Source organism: Taudactylus pleione, unplaced genomic scaffold, assembly GCF_031769625.1.
Source record: "Taudactylus pleione unplaced genomic scaffold, aTauple2 ptg000113l, whole genome shotgun sequence".
Taxonomy (NCBI): domain Eukaryota; kingdom Metazoa; phylum Chordata; class Amphibia; order Anura; family Myobatrachidae; genus Taudactylus; species Taudactylus pleione.
In genome coordinates, this window is record NW_028284515.1 from 3,140,852 (window position 1) to 3,159,574 (window position 18,723).

Consider the following 18,723-nt stretch of genomic DNA (forward strand, 5'->3'; position numbering starts at 1 on the left):
ACAGCATCTGGAGGGCCAAGTTTGAAGACCCCTGAAATAGAGCAACCTAACAATATTTCCTATTAATATGTGGCTATGAAGTATGAGGTGTAAGTTATCCTTCAAAACATCCTTTTCTGAGAAAATTTATTTTTTATATAGCAGAAAGCAAACAAGGGTCGTTATTTGGCCTGTAACCTTATGCACAGTTGCTATGGTGATCAAGTCTAAAGTAGAACTGCGGCCTTGGTGTACATTATTCAGTAACTGTTAGGTATTCATTTGCAAGTCTTCAAAATGTCATTGTGTTGGCAGAAAGGGGGATACTGGATATAAGAAACTAATAATTATATAAGTTAATGACATGTATATCATCATCAGGAATCAGAAAATACAAATGAAAAACACAGATATTGAAACTTCCCACCTGATTCCCATTTTACAGTCCATGACACAAGGCTCATCAAAGTTGTTGAGAAGGTCATCCAGTTGGATGTAACTTTCCTCATCTCTTTCAGTCACCCCATGGAATCTGGGAACGCAGACAGCAAGCGCGTCATTCATTAATAGCTCAAAGCAATTTCTCTCATTTTCAGAGTATCGCTTTAAAATAGTTCCCCCTGCCGCTGCTTTGAAGCTCCCTAGAGAAGAAAATATATATAAAAAAAAAAAAAAAAAAATCAGCACTGTGGAATTTTACAATTTGCCATTTTACAGCTATACAGACTAGTTTAAACAATGCATTTATTTCCTGGGGAAAGAAAAAAAAAAAGATTGACAACATAAAAAGGGATGTTTAAAAGTGGAACAAAACTGGAGAAGTAACGTATATAAAAAGAATATCAGTAATTCTAATACAATTTTTCAGAAATGATGAAACGCAAATGCTGAAAGACATGTAAAAATAGCCGTGAAAAATGGGCACTTTCATTATATATAGCTACAATTTCAAGTACAGGTTGAGTCTCCCATATCCAAAATGCTTGGGACCAGGGGTATTTTGGATATCGGAATATTCCGTATTTTGGAATAATTGCATATTATAATGAAATGTCTTGGAAATGGGACCCAAATATACACACAGAATGCATTTATGTGTTATATACACCTTATACACACAGCCTGCAGGTCATTTTAGACAATATTTTTTATAATTTTGTGCATCAAATAAAGTTTGTGTACATACATGAAATTCATTTATTTTTCATATACACCTTATACACACAGCCTGAAGGTTATTTTATACAATCTTTTTAATAATTTGTGCCTTAGACAAAGTTTATGTACATTAAACCATCAAAAATCAAAGGTTTCATTATCTCAGTCATGCTGAAAATATTCCGTATTTCGGAATATTCCGTATTTCGGAATATTTGGATATGGGAGACTCAACCTGTATTCCTATAGTGGATAGTACAGAGTCATTTTTCTTCAGCCCAAGAACATTATATTAAGCATGTGATTACCGCCTATTGAAAACGGCATAACCAGCACTTATATTATGGAACATTAAAGAACCGGGTGAACTTTTAGCATGAACATTAAACAGACCTTAGTTGTCATCCATGGTTTGTCCAATATTATTATGCTTCTGTGCGCTGATGGCACCTTACTACCTATATGCGCTTGCCACTTCACAATTACCAGCTGTATAATCTAATACAACGTAAGTCCTTATGACCTATTTAAAATGTAACCGCACTTGACTACTGAATGAAGCCCCATTTAATTACCAGTAGCCAGTATATAATACAAGTCTGGTGGCCGGTACACAAAACTGAGCCCATTGTGTTTTGATCAGATGGCATACTGTAATAACGTGACAAGAGAGTCTTGTTCATGGATATTTTATGTTCTTGAGAATGGCCCTTTTTCAGAATTTACCAAGTAAGCAAGATAGTGAATACAAATATTGTCTGCTCAAGGCTTTAGAAGTTAAAATTTCTTGATGGGTGGTATTTGAAGTACAAAAAATATGAGCAAAATGTCTTTTTGTGTGTGAATGAATGTGAAAAGATGTGCTTAGAATGTACCTGGAAATTCATTTTAGATGTTGGTAGAAGGAAGGAATTAAGCAATATACTGTACATGTGTATCCTTATACATCTAGCCCATACTTGCCTACCTTCCCGACTTGCCTGGGAGCCCCCTGAAAATCTGGTGCCGCTCTCGGCCCCCCGAAAAGGCAAGCAAGTCTCACGGCATCTGCCACCCCTTCTGGCCCCCCCCCCCGCGATTGTCTAAGAATCCCCCGCAGCGAGGGGCCGGTGATACGATTCACGCCAATTCGAGTCATTCTAACTCCGCCCCCTGCTGCACAATGCCGGAAATATCAGCACTGTATACCGGGGGCGGAGACATAATGACGCGATGGTGTGACCTTGCCCCAAGCTCCTCCCACAAACGCCATCCACGCCACCGATTTTGCCAATCTGGCTGCCCCCTCCAGGAAGGGGCAGCTAGAATGTCGGCATCTATGATCTAGCCTCAATATGCGCGACTTGCCTGGCGTGAGCGAGCCTCCAGGTCCCGTGCTACTCTACTAACGTCGGACATCTTATTTTGCCGAAAATGTGTCTAGGTCGCAATACGATGCAACTAGGACCCACCAGCAGACTGTGCTGATTAATTTGATATGCAGCACTTGTATATCTGTATGGGAAGCACAACGGAACTTGGAAAGAAAAAGCTGCGGCCACTACATTGTAGCACTTTGTATACTGACTCAGGGACTCAGTCGCACAAGAAATATACAAGTGTTGCATATCAAATTAATCAGTACAATCTGCTGGTGCGCCCTAGTCGCATCACATTGAGACTTAGAGCCGTATTCAATTAGCGGCGAAAACAGAAGTTTTTTTCACCATGGTCGAAAACGGTCATTTTTTGCCCCCCCCCCCAAAAAAAAGTCGAAATTTTAGCCAAACACTAGTGAAAACGGCAACAGGCGAAAAAAAGTGGAGAAAAGTTTTCTCCATCCCAGACCAGGAGAAAAAAAGCAAAATCCCTATTTTTTGCTAAAAATGTGGGGATTTCTTTCAGAACCCTTTGGACACCCCCCCTAATGATAAATTACCGGAAAAAAAAAACTCATAAGTTGCGTATTTTGGCGAAAATCGACCGCACAAATTCTGGGAAAAAAAATTGAAAAATATCATTGAAAAAAGATAGAAAGCTATTTTTTTCCAATAAATTACTGTTCCAGTAAATTGGGGGTACGTTAAAATGGGTGCAAACATATTTTCGTGTCGTAAAAACGCAATTTTCAAAAAAACAAAAAACAAACCACCGGCTGTGAAAGCATGTGATGTTTAAAACACTTGACGCATCCATACCGCCCCCCGAAAAAGCAGTCCCAATATGTTAAAACCATTTAAAAAAAATAAATTCTGCCCAAAATTTGCGCTGTCGTTTTTCTCCAAAGTATGCAACTTACAAATTTGTTTTTTTTTTCGGTCATTCATCATTAGTGGGGTGTCCAAAGGGTTCTGAAAGAAATCCCCACAGCCAAAAATAGGGATTTTGCATTTTTTTTCTCCTGGTCTGGAGAAAACTTTTCTCCAGTTTTTTGGCGAAAATTTTGCAGTTTTTTTTAGGCGAAAAATGGCCATTTTCGCCAATGCTGCTAATTGAATATGGCCCTAGCATTTTTGGCCAAAAGAAAAAGACGCAAAAAAGACACCTGGCACTAGCGGTGTCTCAATGAAGCCTGTGGACCATAAAGGGTGTCCCAAAACCTCACATTTTTATTCCTGTGTCATCATATGTTTTGTATCATTGTCTGAAATATCCAACTAATTTCTCTGACTGGCGCATTCACTTTTAGGATTCATTTGGGGGAGTCCGAACAAGTCCTCGAGTCTGGAGGTACCGTAAGAGCGCATATAGGCACGGGGACTTGCGGCTAATAGGATCGAGCAACATGAGACCGGTTATAATAGTATAAAAGCAGCTCATAGTGTGGGGTCCCTGCAGCAAAGTAGTAATAGCGGATCTCTCTCTTTGAACCCATTGTGATTCCTTTGTCTTTAAATATAAAAAAAAAAATCATAAAAGAACAGACACTGTGAAAAGAGCATTATTAGTATTATTATTAGTATTATTATTATTATTATTAGTATTATTATTATTATTATTAGAATACCATCAAAACAAATTTATGTCTTTGAACAAGGTCAAGTATATGGTTTTTTTAAATGTCACTAATCTGAATCTGATGATTTGCCTCTGATGCTTTTTATATTTCATTGTAGATTAATTGCCTTGGTTTCCCAAGAATGACCTGTACAGGAGAGTAAATCATTAACCAGCAGTCAAGGTTAGAACCACGAAAACGCCAGGTGCTCCCCAATGCTTTTAATCTGTAAGAACGCAGGCACCGTGTACAGCCACGTATAAACCCCTGGGTAGTGACACAGAGCCGGGCCTGATTGACAATGTTCTACCCCAGCGAAGGAGAAAGATTACATTGCATGAAAAGTTTGTAGGCTTTAGTTTGGCTGTTTGCTAATCTTATCAGCTCCATGACATATTATGGTTTCCTCACATGAGAAATGTAACAGCCCGGGGTTGATGACGTTGTGCCAGACAGACAGCTCCAGCTGCTATTCCACTACACCTTTTCTTATGTTCCCCAGGCGCTATTGAACAAGCAGGAAATCCAGTAACTAAATAAAACCGGATTTTGTTTTGGTAATCCAATAAAAGGATCCAATAAACCCCACCCCAGAAGAAATCTAATGCGAGTGAAAATTATCAACTTATTTCGAGAAAAGTTTGGAAGCCCAGACAAGCCAGCTAATACTCTCAGGAACACCAGCAAACGCCCATATTGATAAAGTGCCAGCCTAGGCCACGTGAAGGGTACGGTTGTTTGCCTTATACAAAGATCTCGGGCATTTCATCCTTTCATGCATGCACTGCACCACCACCCCTTGAATTACCAAATGCAGCCCAGTCCCACTCTCTCAGCTCTGGCACAGCGGGATGGATTGGCAAGTTCACATAATAGGAAGCCCTGGCGGTGTCCTCCAGAAGGGACACGTAATTGAAGGGAGCAGGACCGCCTGACGCTGTGAGTTCCTTCCTTGCTGGTCAGTCTAGCACACGATTCCGGGCTTATAGTTAGTAAGGATGTCCTCCCTGATGGGCACTGCATTTTATAGATAGAACTGTTGTATTTTTTCTTAGGGAATGTTGGGGAGGAGAGAAAGATAGACACGAGAGGAATAGGGGGAGGGGGGGTGAGAGGCACAGTAGTGGGGGGGAGACACGGAAGGAATAGGGGGAGAAGTAGTGAGAGAGAGACACGGGAAGAAGAGAGGGAGGATGCACAGAGGAATAAGGGGAAGACACATAGGCAGAAGAGTAGGAGGGGATGAGAGAGACATGAATGAATAGAGGTAGGAGGGGTGACACAGGAGGAAAGGTGGGGTTGGAGACACGGGAGGAAGAGGGGCAGAAGGGAAGAAACAGAAGGAATTTGGGGAGGGGAAGACACGGAAGGAATAGGGGGAGGAAGGAGAAACGAGGATTCTGAGGAGGGGGGGCGGGAGAAGAGGAGGAGGAGATGAGTGGAATAGGTGAAGGTAGGGAGAGAGAGAGGAAAAAAACCTGCAACGGCAGCCACAATAGTGACTTAGCAAATAACAAGTCCAAAATGTTACGAAGGTGGTTCTAACAATAAGGTAACAAGACCTCTCATTGCGTAAATTTATTCAACTCATACACGGGCGTATAATCAACAGTATGGCCTAGGTACAGATTATTTTTCCACATAGTACCCATACTTGTCTAAGCATTTGTTCCAAAGGTACACCAAGGCATCTATACCGGCATAGAAGAAATCAGTGTCAAGCGCCTGAAGCCAGGACATGACTGCTTGCTGAACCTTATCATTGCTTGCGAATCGCCTTCCACCCAGCTTCTTCTTAAATGATCCAAAAAGATGGAAATCACTTGGTGACAGTTCAGGGCTGTAGGGAGGATGGTCCAGTACCTCCCAATGGTAGCTCCGTAACAATTCACGCATGCAGTTGGCTAAGTGTGGCCTGGCATTATCGTGCAGCAATATGATGCTTGTTTTTCCGTAACCCAAGATGTTTTTGACTAATTTCCCTACGGAAACGGCTCAATGTGTCACAATAGCGGACAGCATTCACAGTATCTCCTTTGGTGAGGAAATCAACAAGAAGCACGCCCTTGTGGTCCCAAAATATGGTCGCCATGACCTTCTTTGCTCATGGAGTTGTTTTGAATTTCTTTGAAGGTGGGGAGGAGGCATGTTTCCATCGCACGGCTGCTTGCTTCGACTTTGGTGTCACGATGCACCCACGTTTCATCGACTGTAACAATATGCTGCAGGAACTGCACTCCCTCCTCATGGTACAGTGTCAAGTTCAGAGAGACAATCTCATCCAATTGGTTTTTTGAACTTCTGTGAGTTGCTTCGGTACCCAGTATAAACACTTTTTCCTGTACCCCAGTTGCTCATGAACGATGTTGTGCACAGCACCCACTGAGATGTTCAGTTTGTCAGCAATATCACTAACTCAAATGCGTCTGTCCTCCTGAATCAGACCTTCAATGCGGCACAAATTGCCATCTGTGGTGGACGTGCTTGGCCAGCCGGATCGCTGCTCATCTTGAACATCTGTCCTGCCGTTATCAAAGGCAGTGCACCATACCCAAACTAGTCTCCCTGTTCACCTTGACAAGTTGGCGGGGAAGTTAAACTTCTGATGTGCCCTTTAGACGCAGAAATCTGATCACACTACGTAACTCAATGTGTGGCCATGTTTCCGCCAGCCCCGCCACCTTACAACTGATGTTGGGACAGTATGACTGATATGAGGCGCAGTCTAATCGCTATGAGGGAAAGCAGTGGTCTACCTGCTCTGGCCTGGTGGGAAATTAGAATGCAATAGAGAACATTACACATGTGAGAGGCCTTTTAACCTTATTTATTGAACCACCCTCGTAGTTTACATACATTGGTAGAGTGGAAAGTCAAAGTCTGATAGACTTGATACCAGAACTTAGAGAAAGCTATATGCTCATTCACATCCTCTTCACCTCTTACAGCGATATACAGCAAGTGCTGAGGGTTATAAAACGCATAAGCATTAATACTCTTGAGAGCATAAACAGAGCAGCAGCAGCAGCTGGGGGAGCAGAGAGGCCAGGACATTAGCAGAGAACGGCTAAACATTAATAGGGTGGCAGGCTGTAATGACACCATAAAGTCACTACAGCCCTACAGGGTTGGTTATTGATCCCATGTATACTATGGTAACTGAATACTTCTCATTAAAATCTATTGCTGTGCAGCTAGGTGTTGGGGAATATCAGTATAGGCCTGGAACCTGAAAGTAAAACATCTATGGCATAACAGAAGCATTTAAGAAAGTGCTTTAATTGTAGTCTTTAGTCTTTTCTGACAGAGTGTGGGAATAAAATGTAGCCCTCAGTCCTTCCTATAAGTTAAGTTGCATAGTTGAAAGGAAAAAAAGAAAAAAAGAAAAAAAAAAAAAAGGTCCATCACTTGTAACCTATTCTTATCTAGGAGTGGTGTAATCCCGAAGACATCAAAACCAAATTATCCTTAGTGGTGAGGAAAAAAACTCCTCTCTGACCCCATAAATTTCAATCTGATCAACCACTGCAATACTACATTCTAATAATTATGGTTAGGTTAGGGAGGCCTCCAATCCATGCCTAAATCTATGTGGGCCGCACGGGAGGTGTAATGGTTAGCATTACTGTCTCACAGCACTGAGGTTGTGGGTTCAATACCCACTACGGCCCTAACTGTGTGGAGTTTGTATATTCACCCTGTGCTTGTGTGGGGTTTACACCCTAGTGTGTAAGTGTGTATACAGCCATGGCCAAAAGTTTTGAGAATGACACAAGTATTGATTTTCACAAAGTCTGCTGCTTCAGTTTTTATGATGGCAATTTGCATATACTCCAGAATGTCATGAAGAGTGATCAGATAAATTGCAATTAATTGCAAAGTCCCTCTTTTGCCATGACAATGAACTTAGGGCCTCAGTCAGAGGCGGTCGGAGGATGCAATGCGGTCGCTCAGAAACTGGGCGGCCACTTGCATCCTGACCACCCACCTCTGTTAACACCCACAGCTCTAACGACCGCTCGGGTGATGGTCGCGATGGTCAGAGACCATCACGACCATCGGGGTTTACGACGAGACCCTAGGGTAGGGTCTCACTTGTCGTAAGCCCCGGAGAGCTTCTGGCTCTGTCTGAGCCGGAAGCTCTCCACTGACATCACTAGTGATGTCAGTGGGGCCTCCCCCAAACGGCAGGCGTTCCCAAAGGAACGCCCCCGTTTGGGCCCCCGGCCCGCCTTCCAAACGGGGCGAGCTGTCAATTAACATCGACAGCTCGCCCCCTTTGGAAAGAGACCCGCTACGACCAGCGCTGTCGGTCGTAGCGGGTCTCACGCATACGCACGAGGGAGCCGGCTCCCAAAACATCGAGGCGGCCGTGCGGTCGTAGACCGTACGGCCGCCTCTGAATAAGCTCCTTAGTCCCTGATTCAGAGCCGGACGCTCTGACAAAGGTGAGCACTACCATCAGTCCTGTGTCATGCCAACAGTAAAGCATCCTGAGACCATTCATGTGTGGGGTTGCTTCGCAGCCTAAGGAGTGGGATCACTCACAATTTTGCCTAAGAACACAGCCATGAATAAAGAATGGTACCAAAACATCCTCCAAGAGCAACTTCTCCCAAACATCCAAGAACAGTTTGGTGACTAACAATGCCTTTTCCAGCATGATGGAGCATCTTGCCATAAGGCAAGTGTGATAACTAAGTGGCTTGGGGAACAAAACATCAAAATTTTGGGTCCATGGCCAGGAAACTCCCCAGACCTTAATCCCATTGAGAACTTGTGGTCAATCCTCAAGAGGCAAGAATGGGCGGCCATCAGTCAATATGTGGCCCAGAAGTTGATTGACAGCATGCCAGGGCGAATTGCAGAGGTCTTGAAAAAGAAGGATCATCACTGCAAATATTGACTTTCTGCATAAACTTAAGGTAATTGTCAATAAAAGCCTTTGACACTTATGAAATGCTTGTAATGTAACTTCAGTATACCATAGTAACATCTGACAAAAAGGTCTAAAAACACTGAAGCAGCAAACTTTGTGAAAACCAATATTGTCTCATTCTCAAAACTTTTTGCCATGGCTGTACATGTGGTAGGGAACATAGACTGTAAGCTCCATTAGGGCAGGGACTGATGGGCAAATATTCTCAGTAAATCGCTGCAGAATATTTGTGCGTTATAGAAATAAATGGTAATATTAATGTAATGAATTGCCCATCACCACCTCTCTCGGTAAACCGTCCCATATTCTGAATGGCTAAGGATTTCATGGACAATTGTGATATCACTGACTGCATTATCTATTACCCACTCACCTGTGTGGCCAGCAAGCTGCACCCAACGTCTCTTGAAAGGGCTGATGACAGGGATATTCACAATGGTTCTTATCTTCTGCCAAGATTTTTTCTGCAAGCAAAAGGGAGAACATTCAAATTATAGAAAACAAACATATAAAGGATCCTTCAAGTAAATTATTATTATTGCATTTTATAAGGCACCACAGCACTCCCAACACTGGAGAAAATAACTGCAGACATGAACATATAGGATAGGGAGGGTCCTGCTTGTGAGTGAGCTTAAGACTGTCGGGGCTGATACGACAGGAGGGTAAATCTGTCTTGGTAACTATTTCAGGCAGATGCCCCAAGACTTCGTGATCCCGGTAGGGTGTTTTAGCGGGGCGCTGCGCCCTGCCCGATTTTAAAGTGGCTAAATGCCCTTATAGCTGCGCCCCGCTAAAGCAGCCTGCCATGTGACACTGCGGCCCGCGGGTTCTAAAAGGTGTGGTTTTGTGCTGAGTGAATAGATGCTGTGCGCATGCACACCTCATCTATTCAGAGTGAGGGGTAGAGCTTGGGGGAAGCTCAACAGCTCTGTAAGTGCTGGAAACGCTCCCAAGAGTGAAGAATTGGGGATGTGTCACTAGGATACGCTCCCACCCAGGCCGTCCACGCCCCCTTTTTGGGAGCATACGTGCAGGGAAGCCCTGCCCCCGGTCTGGGGTGAATACTAAGATTTAATATCTAATTTCCTTGTAAATATATGTTCATTATATGTAGCACATGAAACTGGAGAATGACATTTAAAAGTAATAATCACTTTCGGACTATGTTTTGCAGATAATGTCCATTGTGTTGGGACCCCAAGGATCTCAGAACCTGTTTTGGTGTCCCCAGTTGTCATACATGCCATATACTGCTGCTGTCGGTAAAATGGCAAACTGACACACAAGGTTCCATGCAGCGCTGAACGTTCCTGGACTCCATGCAAGGACTAAGGGCCTGATTCAGCTTGGATCGCAGTTGCTAATACGCCCACAATCGGCCGATTGTTGCGTTCTGCACATGCAGCTATTGCGATCGCAGAGGCTACGCAGACCTCTCGCAAAGTGATTGACAGGGAACGCCATTTGCGGGTGGTAACGCGGGGGGGGTGGGGGGACTGGGAGGTCGGCCGAATGCAGGCATGCCAGTTTGAATACAGTTTCAGGTGCGTGCATAAATTAGCCACTGCAATGCCATACGCAGCCTGAGGACTCATAGCGTGCGTGGTTGTTAGCAATTTCAGAGTAAGGTCAGGGCTTGTGCAAGTGTGCGTGTGGCTGCGATAGTACTCGATTGTACCGATGGTTTTGCTAATCGGCTAAGTATTACGGATGTGCGCATGGTAGAGTGGGCGTCATTATGTAGTGCTGAGTTTGCATCGCAATGGATTAGCTTGCTATCGCAGTTGAACTGCGTGCATACGCAATATCGCGAACCATAGCGAATCAGGCCCTAAATGCGTATATTCGCTTGTATGCAGAGTTGTTTTGCAGCCAGACCACTTTATCATTACCAGTCTGCAACTGCACCAGCCCTATCCTTGGTGCAAAAGATGCATATGAAAACTGCCATATTTACACATAGGCATAGTTCTGCATAGCCGTAACTCTGGTGACCCGCCCTCTCTGATCTCTGCCCGTGTGAGATGCCACGTTACAACCCAGGTACACCACTGCAGCTGCAGACTTACCTTCAACCCTGCATCATCCCCATTGTGTGGAAGCTAATTAACAGTTGAGCTAAAGAACACTGTTGTCACTCATACATTAGAAAGCAGATACAATGTATACATTCCCAGGTGTGGCTTAGGATTCCTTCAACAATTAATGACCACAAAAAGTTTCCATGAAGCAGTCTGCAGTTCGGTAATGCACAATACTATATATAACACAGTAAAATATTATACTGAAAGTCAATTGCAATTCCACTAACCATCTCTTGACCTTTAATAAGTGTAAGCTGAACTATTGTAAACGGTCAGTACTTCTGCATTACTATAATTGTAGTGACTTTTAAAGCACACATGTATAGCTGTACCACTAAATATTGTTTTACCTTCCTCTTTTTAAATGTTTTTTTTTTTTTTTTTTTTTTTTATATAACACACAGTATGGGAAAATTACAAAAAAACAAACAAAAAAAAAAAAAACCCACAGAAAATCCCTGTGAGGTTATGCAGGAATATCCACATTAGTAGCATTGCAGTACCTATATATCTCACCAACTATTGAGAGATGGGTAGATTATATGAGAACCCCACCCAAAAAGGAAACACTACACCCTCCCCTCCTAGAACTTGTAAATGCTGCTTGAGCAGTAGGTGCCATATTGTTAGTAGTTGTCCTAATTGGATCTCAGTGAGGAATTGGTATGTAATGCCGCCGGATCTATTCCCGATGGACCAAATACCGAAGCTGGAAGCCTGAACAGTGAAGATCCTGACTAAGGGCCTGATTCAGAGCCGCTCGTAAGCGGACGCTCGTTCGTTCCTACAACTGCGCATGCATACGGATTTTAATACGCATGCGCGAACCAGTCAGTGCGGCCAAAAATCGTGTGCTCGCTAAAGAGCGAATGCCTGCTATTTTGAGTGACAGAATGAGGCGTTTGTGGGTGGTAACAGGGGAAGGTGCTTGAAAATGGGGAGTGGAGATCCGAACGCAGGCGTGCTTAAAGGTCAAAACGGGCGTTTTAAGGGTGTGCATAATTAACAAAGCAGCGTCATTGACCACGTCACTGGGTTGTTTTTTTAGTTTTATAGTCAGAACTGCTCGCATGATTGTGGTAGGAAAAACCAACCACAAGAATAGCGAGCAGTTCAGACGCCTTTCGATGTACTCTATTAATCTAATAAATAGCGGACATGATGTATGATGCGAGCGGCCAGGGGGCGTTTTTTTCAAAATTACGTTCGCATGTTTTGTTCGCTCGTTCAGACATAGAGGCGTGAACAGACCGCAAAGAGCGAACGGTTCATTTAAATAGCCAGCCGCTTTTTCTGAACGAGCGAGCACAAATAGCGTCCGGCTCTGAATCAGGCCCTAAGACTGATAAGTACCCTAACCATCCCCTCTCCCCCCCTAACCCTCCCCTTAGTTGTGCATAACTCTAACCTCCCCATGGGGTGCCTAACCTTAACCTCCCCCCCAGTGGTGCCTAACCCTAAATCCCCCTTTCCGCACCCTAAACCTAACCCTCCCGGGGAGGCACACATGGAGATGGGTCTGAGTGCTGGGAGCCTGTTTCACCCCCTACTCACTGTAATTCTGCACTCACTATACTAAGTTTCAGTGTCCATTGATTCTCCTACCTGCACCACTGCGTCTTCTCTTGCTGCTGCTGACTGAACTCCAATCTCTAAACACTGCAGTGCACTTCCTGGTCACATGACACATCCTAGGTGTTCATCAGTGCTCAAGTCACGCCCCATATACTAAGAGGCATGCCTCTATTAGCTCTATTTCTGTACAGTTTACTGCCTGTGGTGTGGCCCTGCCCCCAGTTCTGCAAGCAGTATCTGACTATATAGAAGTGAGGCTGTTGCTGTCTCAACTCTGGTCTCCCTGCAGTCCCAGGGAGCTTCACAAAGCTGGTGAGTGTTAACTATAAAAATTATTACATTAAACAAAGATGATGTTTATAAGTTATAAATATATTTTTTTGTATTACAGACTTTCCTCACTTAGCGACCTACATGTTTAGCGACCGTTCGGACTTACGACCTGCGCTCCGACTAGCTAACTGTGACTTGCAGTGATAAAAAAAAAAAAAGACAGACTCTGCCGCAAGAAGAAACCCTGGCTGTGGCGCGAGACACACAGGACACCTTGCAAGACAACGGCATGCTCTCGGAGGAGGTGGGGCACACACAGGCACATGTCACCCTCAGCCTGGGACCTGCTACTTTCCGGCCACTATATGTCCTCTCTTAACGACCGATTCGTTTAACGACCAAGTCGTAGGAACGGAACTCGGTCGTTAAGTGAGGAATGTCTGTATTCTAATAATTTTTATATAAAATCTCAGGCATATGACAGGGGAGGCTCTGCCTACCCTTACTGCACATCCCTGTTGGATCTAGGTCACATACAAAGAAATAGAGCTGTACAAAGCAAGTAAGGGAGTCCTTAGAGACGCAGACTGGTTTAGGTGCCGGTTATAATGCATACATCACACCAACAACTGTTGGAGCACCTCTCATCCACAATGTAAGTACACTGACAACTGTTGGAGCACCTCTCATCCACAATGTTGAGTTGAAATGTGGCTGCTCTTCAAGCAGCGGCTAAGTGGAAAGCGAAGGGATTCTCATGGCAGGGATCCCATCTAAATCTCTACCGCAATCTGTGACATGTTACAAAAGCCTGGCACTGATCAAAATCAGGGGTAGATGTATTTATCCTCGGAAAGAGAGATAAAGTGGAGAGAGATAAAGTACCAACCAATCAGCTCCTTGATGTCACTTTTCAAACACAGCCCGTAAAATGACAGCTAGGAGCTGACTGGTTGTTACTTTACTCTCTTCACTATATCTCTCTCCAAGGCTTAGCACACCTACCCCTTACTATGTAACAAAAAAAAAAAACCTGATAGACATTTATGGTTTTCAAGATTTGTTTCCATAGAAGAAAAACTAGTAGTCAGTCAGAAAAGGGGAGGAAGGTATTAAAAAGCTTATTTGACAGCCAAATACTTATGCTCGGAAAAAACTACATGTACATTTTACCTTCTGACAAGTAAAGTAATCTCTCCTGTAGAGCCAGAAACCATCAATTCACTGCCTGCTAGCCGTTCTGTCACTTATTCCTGTAATACACTCATCTTGGGTGCTGGAGTACAGTGTTTTATAGGCAACAACGCTACCAGGAAAAAAGGCTGCTGCGCAGGCGATATGGTTCAAATTTAGAATCAGGAGTTACAAAGTTGAATAGTAGAATATGTGGTTTAGCTTTATACACTTATCACCAGACATAGTAGTTTTGTCCTTTATAATGTGGCATCAAATATGGTTCCACCTACAGCAGGTTCTAACTATTTGATTGTTCTTAAATTTTGAATACATTTTGGATATATCTTCAAAAACCTATTCATGTTAAAAATACCCTGTATCCTGCCCTGCTACTTGTTTGCTGACACAGATTTGATCAAGAAAACGGTGGCACTATTAGGAGTCACCATTGGTTCAGTCAACACGGTAGGGGTGTGGTGGGAGTAAAGGGGGCACTGCAAAAAAATTAGTAGAGCTGGCATATTATGGGGGAAGGCACTTAAAGTGCATGGTCAACCTCACCCTGGACTCACACACTTGGAGGCACCATCGTTTGAAAGGGGGGAATCCCATTCTTTCAACAATGTGCCCCATTAGTAGTTTTTGCATGGTGGTCACATCCTATACTACAGAGACCATTAGAGAGTCCAGAGATAGGGAGAGTTTTCTAATCTCCCACATCCTGGCCTCAGGATACACAGGGGTTTTCATATTTGATGCATTAAGGCTCATACACACTTATTGAAATCGTTCATGGAACATATCGTTAAGTGTTTCTCCTGCACTGCTGAGCATACACACTGAATGATATAGTCAATGATATCGTTCAGTGACGTCACCCTCCCTCATCCCCGGACTTGCAAAACCTGACAATACCGTGGGGTTGCCCTGCAAGTACGGGCGATGAAAGACATAGTTAACGATCCGCGGGAGCGCGCATCATTAATGATATCTTGCATACACACTGGACGATATTGAATGCGATGAACGAAAGCGATATCGTTCATATCGTCCAATTTATTGTCTAGTGTGTACGCCACTTTAGGGTGTTTATTTTCAAAATTCTAAGCTTTGTTGGGCCACCATACTATTACTACACATTTTAGTGATGATTCGCAGTCGGACGCACTGCTGATGTCTGGCGCAGTGGAGCAACTTTTTGCTACTTGCGCATGCATCTAAGTTGCACTACTGTGACTCTGTCCCTGCAGAGTCACATTTGTAATTTCAGGCGCCGAGGCGAAGTATATTGAAAATGTAGTGGGCGTTCCAGGGCAGTGCTAGAGAGGTGCCTTATTGCTCGATTGGAGATTATGTGCCCTATAGGCGCGGGCGTGTTGGTGAAAGTGGTCGCGTACAGACACTTGACCGCTCACATAGGGGCCGTGCTCGGACAGAGAAACTGCATCTGCCATAGGGCTGGTGCAACCAATAGTGCCTCTAAAGATGTATACGGAACACTGACAGTGGGAGTCTCAGTACCTGAACAGTCAGACGCAGGGATGTACACCAGGGAAGGGATTTCTAGCGAAGGCCTGTGACAGGCAAAAGTATCCAGCTTTTATAATGTGGAGGTGTTGCATAAATAATTACTGATGTTATTGCTGCTACAATGTGAACAGCCCAAAAAGTGCCAAAATAGGCTCAGAAGCGAAGGGGTTAAAAGGATTTTATTTATTAGTACTGGTGTTTAATATATTTTGTTTTTTATTTTAGATTTTTACACAAAGCAGATTGCTTTAAATAAATCATTTGAAGTTTATCATTGTGAAAAGACTGGATGACATGTTCCACTGAATCCCAGTTTAAGGCGCTTTTCTCCCCCTTTAATTAACCAATAACCTTTAAGCGGCCCATACACGGTGCGATAGGCATCCTTGCGGCGCGACGGGGGATCCGACGTCTGAGATATCGGGCGATCCCCACTCACAGTGGGATCGGGTGGCTGCCCACCCGATATGCCGGCTCCCCCACCGCGCTGCATGGGATCGCACATTGCATCCCCTGATCGACTGAACCTGCAGTAAGATCAGGGGGTGCGATGTAGACCCCACGGGTGCACGCGCCGATATCATGCCCATACATACAGCCAAATCGTACCAATCCATCGCATTGGTTGCTGTATTGCACCGTGTATGGCCCGCTTTAAACAAACCTGACAGGTTTTTGTGAGCAATACAAAGGATGCTCAGGTGATTTGAAAAGCCAAAAGCTACTGTTTGACATTATTACACAGCACTTTAAAAGCTGAATATTAACCACTTACCGTAACTGACACATTTTTTCCCCAAAAAAACAGCTCAGAAATTGTCGGGGTTTTCTTTATGATTGATTTGAAACACCATAACATTAATTTTTATTAGATCGCTAATTGATATATCGGACTATCGATGTTCGGAACATCGCAACCATTGTGACTTTGATGTTCCCAGTGGCTGCTCCTCTGAGCAGCCACCAGGTACACACTGGGGGTTGGGGGGGGTGGTTAATTTATATTTTAGCAGTGATGGGCAGCAGGGGAGAGACACTGGTGGAGTGTGCAGGGATGCAGAAGGACTGGGAGGTCCCTCTGCTATTGGCGGCTGCTGGAAGATTATCGTCTGGCAGCCACCCCCACTCCATTTCTGACAGGTCGCATCGTTTGTCGCTATGTCAGTTTACGCACAGCCTTGCGTGGTTGCAAACGATGCGACCACGCCAGGCAAGTGGTTATTGGGCTGAATAATAGGCATAAGGAAGGACATATCCAATTAGTCAGCTCAGACCTATTCAGTTAGATCCTGTATCCCCCGCACATTAAGCCCTGATGGTGAACAGTTTCTTGCAGCCTCGGGAGCTGCAGGGAAAAGTCTGCGTTAAAATGCACCCTCTTGAATTTAAAGCGCGGGGAAATCCATAGATTTAGCATTTTATGTGGAATGTATGGGGTACTGTGTATTGCACGAGGGTTAACCATGCTGGAAAAATGATGAATAATTGAATAGCTTCGGACATAGAACGCGGAGCTTAACCCGCTCTTAATTGGATATACACCAAAAAAATATGCTGAGTATTTGTAATTGACAAAAAAATTGCATCAGGTTCTCTTTCACCACCTGTAGGATTACCTTAAGACAGTGGTTCCCAAACTTTTTTGAACCACGGCGCCCTAGGTTATCAGCATTGTTTTCACGGCACCCCTAAGCCAAACGTTTGTTATTGAGAAATTCAGTAAAAACTGTAGTACTGTATAGTAGTAAATTGTGCTGCCCTGTCATCCTTAGGGTCAGTTATGAGGTGGTGGACAGATTTGCACTTCTATTAGACCACATACTTACATTACATTGACCATAAATAATTTAATTTGGTGCTGGACCACCAACCTGAGGCACCCCTGCAAGTGTCAAAAGGCACCCCAGGGTGCCACGGCGCACAGTTTGGGAACCACTCTCTTAATATCTATACACATTTCACAGTGACACTGTCGCAAATCGATCTATTCTATTGGGTCAATAAAGTGATTACACATTATTATTAATGAAAGTGCAGCCTATAAAAGAGTCACATCTATGTTATAAACTAGACTTTTCTGGAACATTTCTCCAACACAAACATTTTGTGTGAAGAAACCACAGTCCATAACTGGGAACAATATACAAGTATGAGTAATTCACACACACACACAAATAAACAACAATATGATAGAAAATATCTTAGTAAATGGATAACCAGGCATATAAAAGCTCACTAATCCTTTGGTCCATACTGCTCAAAAAAAGGTCTACTGACCATATATACCGTAAAAATGTTCCCTTAGCTGCTGAACAATATTTTGGCAGAGGCAGACAGCTGCACAGTTATTGTGCTGCATTAGTATTAGCGTTCTAAATCTTTTATAGAACTTTTGTACTAGTTTACTATATCAGTGGAAATCAAGGAAAATAAATCTAAATGCTATAAAACTATTTGTTATTTTTTCACAGAGCTCTCAAGCTTACTTCTGACAGCAGTATACAGATATAATTGCAGAGCATGAGCATTAATTAGAAATCTAGAACATTCTGTCCATCACACCAAAAGGACCTCTGTAGTATCAAAGATTGATGAAAGATAAAACTGTGAGAGAAAAATGTATTAACCAATCAGCTCCTGTCATTTTTCAAACACAGCCTATAAATGTAAGTTAGAAGCCGATTGGTTGGTGATTTATATCTCACAAGTTTATCTCTCATTAAGCTTTGATACATAGACCCCTAAGTGTTGAAACTCTTCTGGCGTGAAATCCATACCAAACAAATAAATCGAATACAGTATGTACCTCAGTAACATTACCATTTAAATACATTTCTTGAATTCAAACACATTAGTAAACGATCAAAAAGGTAAAGGTGCGTACACACTGGGCGATATTTGATATGGTTATCGTTCAGTCGTCCAAATTATCGTTCAGTTTATGCGCAAAAATGATCAACGATAACGAACAGCTATGCGCGCTCCCGCTGGTCGTTGGTCCTTGTCGTTCATCGCCCGAAAATGCAGGT

At 43.4% G+C, this 18,723-nt stretch overlaps 1 protein-coding gene across 1 annotated transcript in view; it reads right to left on the reverse strand.

The window, feature by feature from the left end:
- Positions 1 to 18,723, reverse strand: part of ITPKA (inositol-trisphosphate 3-kinase A) — a 113,458-nt gene that overhangs the window by 20,222 nt on the left and 74,513 nt on the right. The window contains exons 2-3 of the mRNA XM_088471293.1: positions 9,427 to 9,517; positions 407 to 620 (exon numbers count right to left, since the gene is read on the reverse strand). Of these exons, the coding sequence (XP_088327419.1) occupies positions 407 to 620; positions 9,427 to 9,517 (305 nt within the window). The remainder of the gene's footprint in view (positions 1 to 406; positions 621 to 9,426; positions 9,518 to 18,723) is intronic.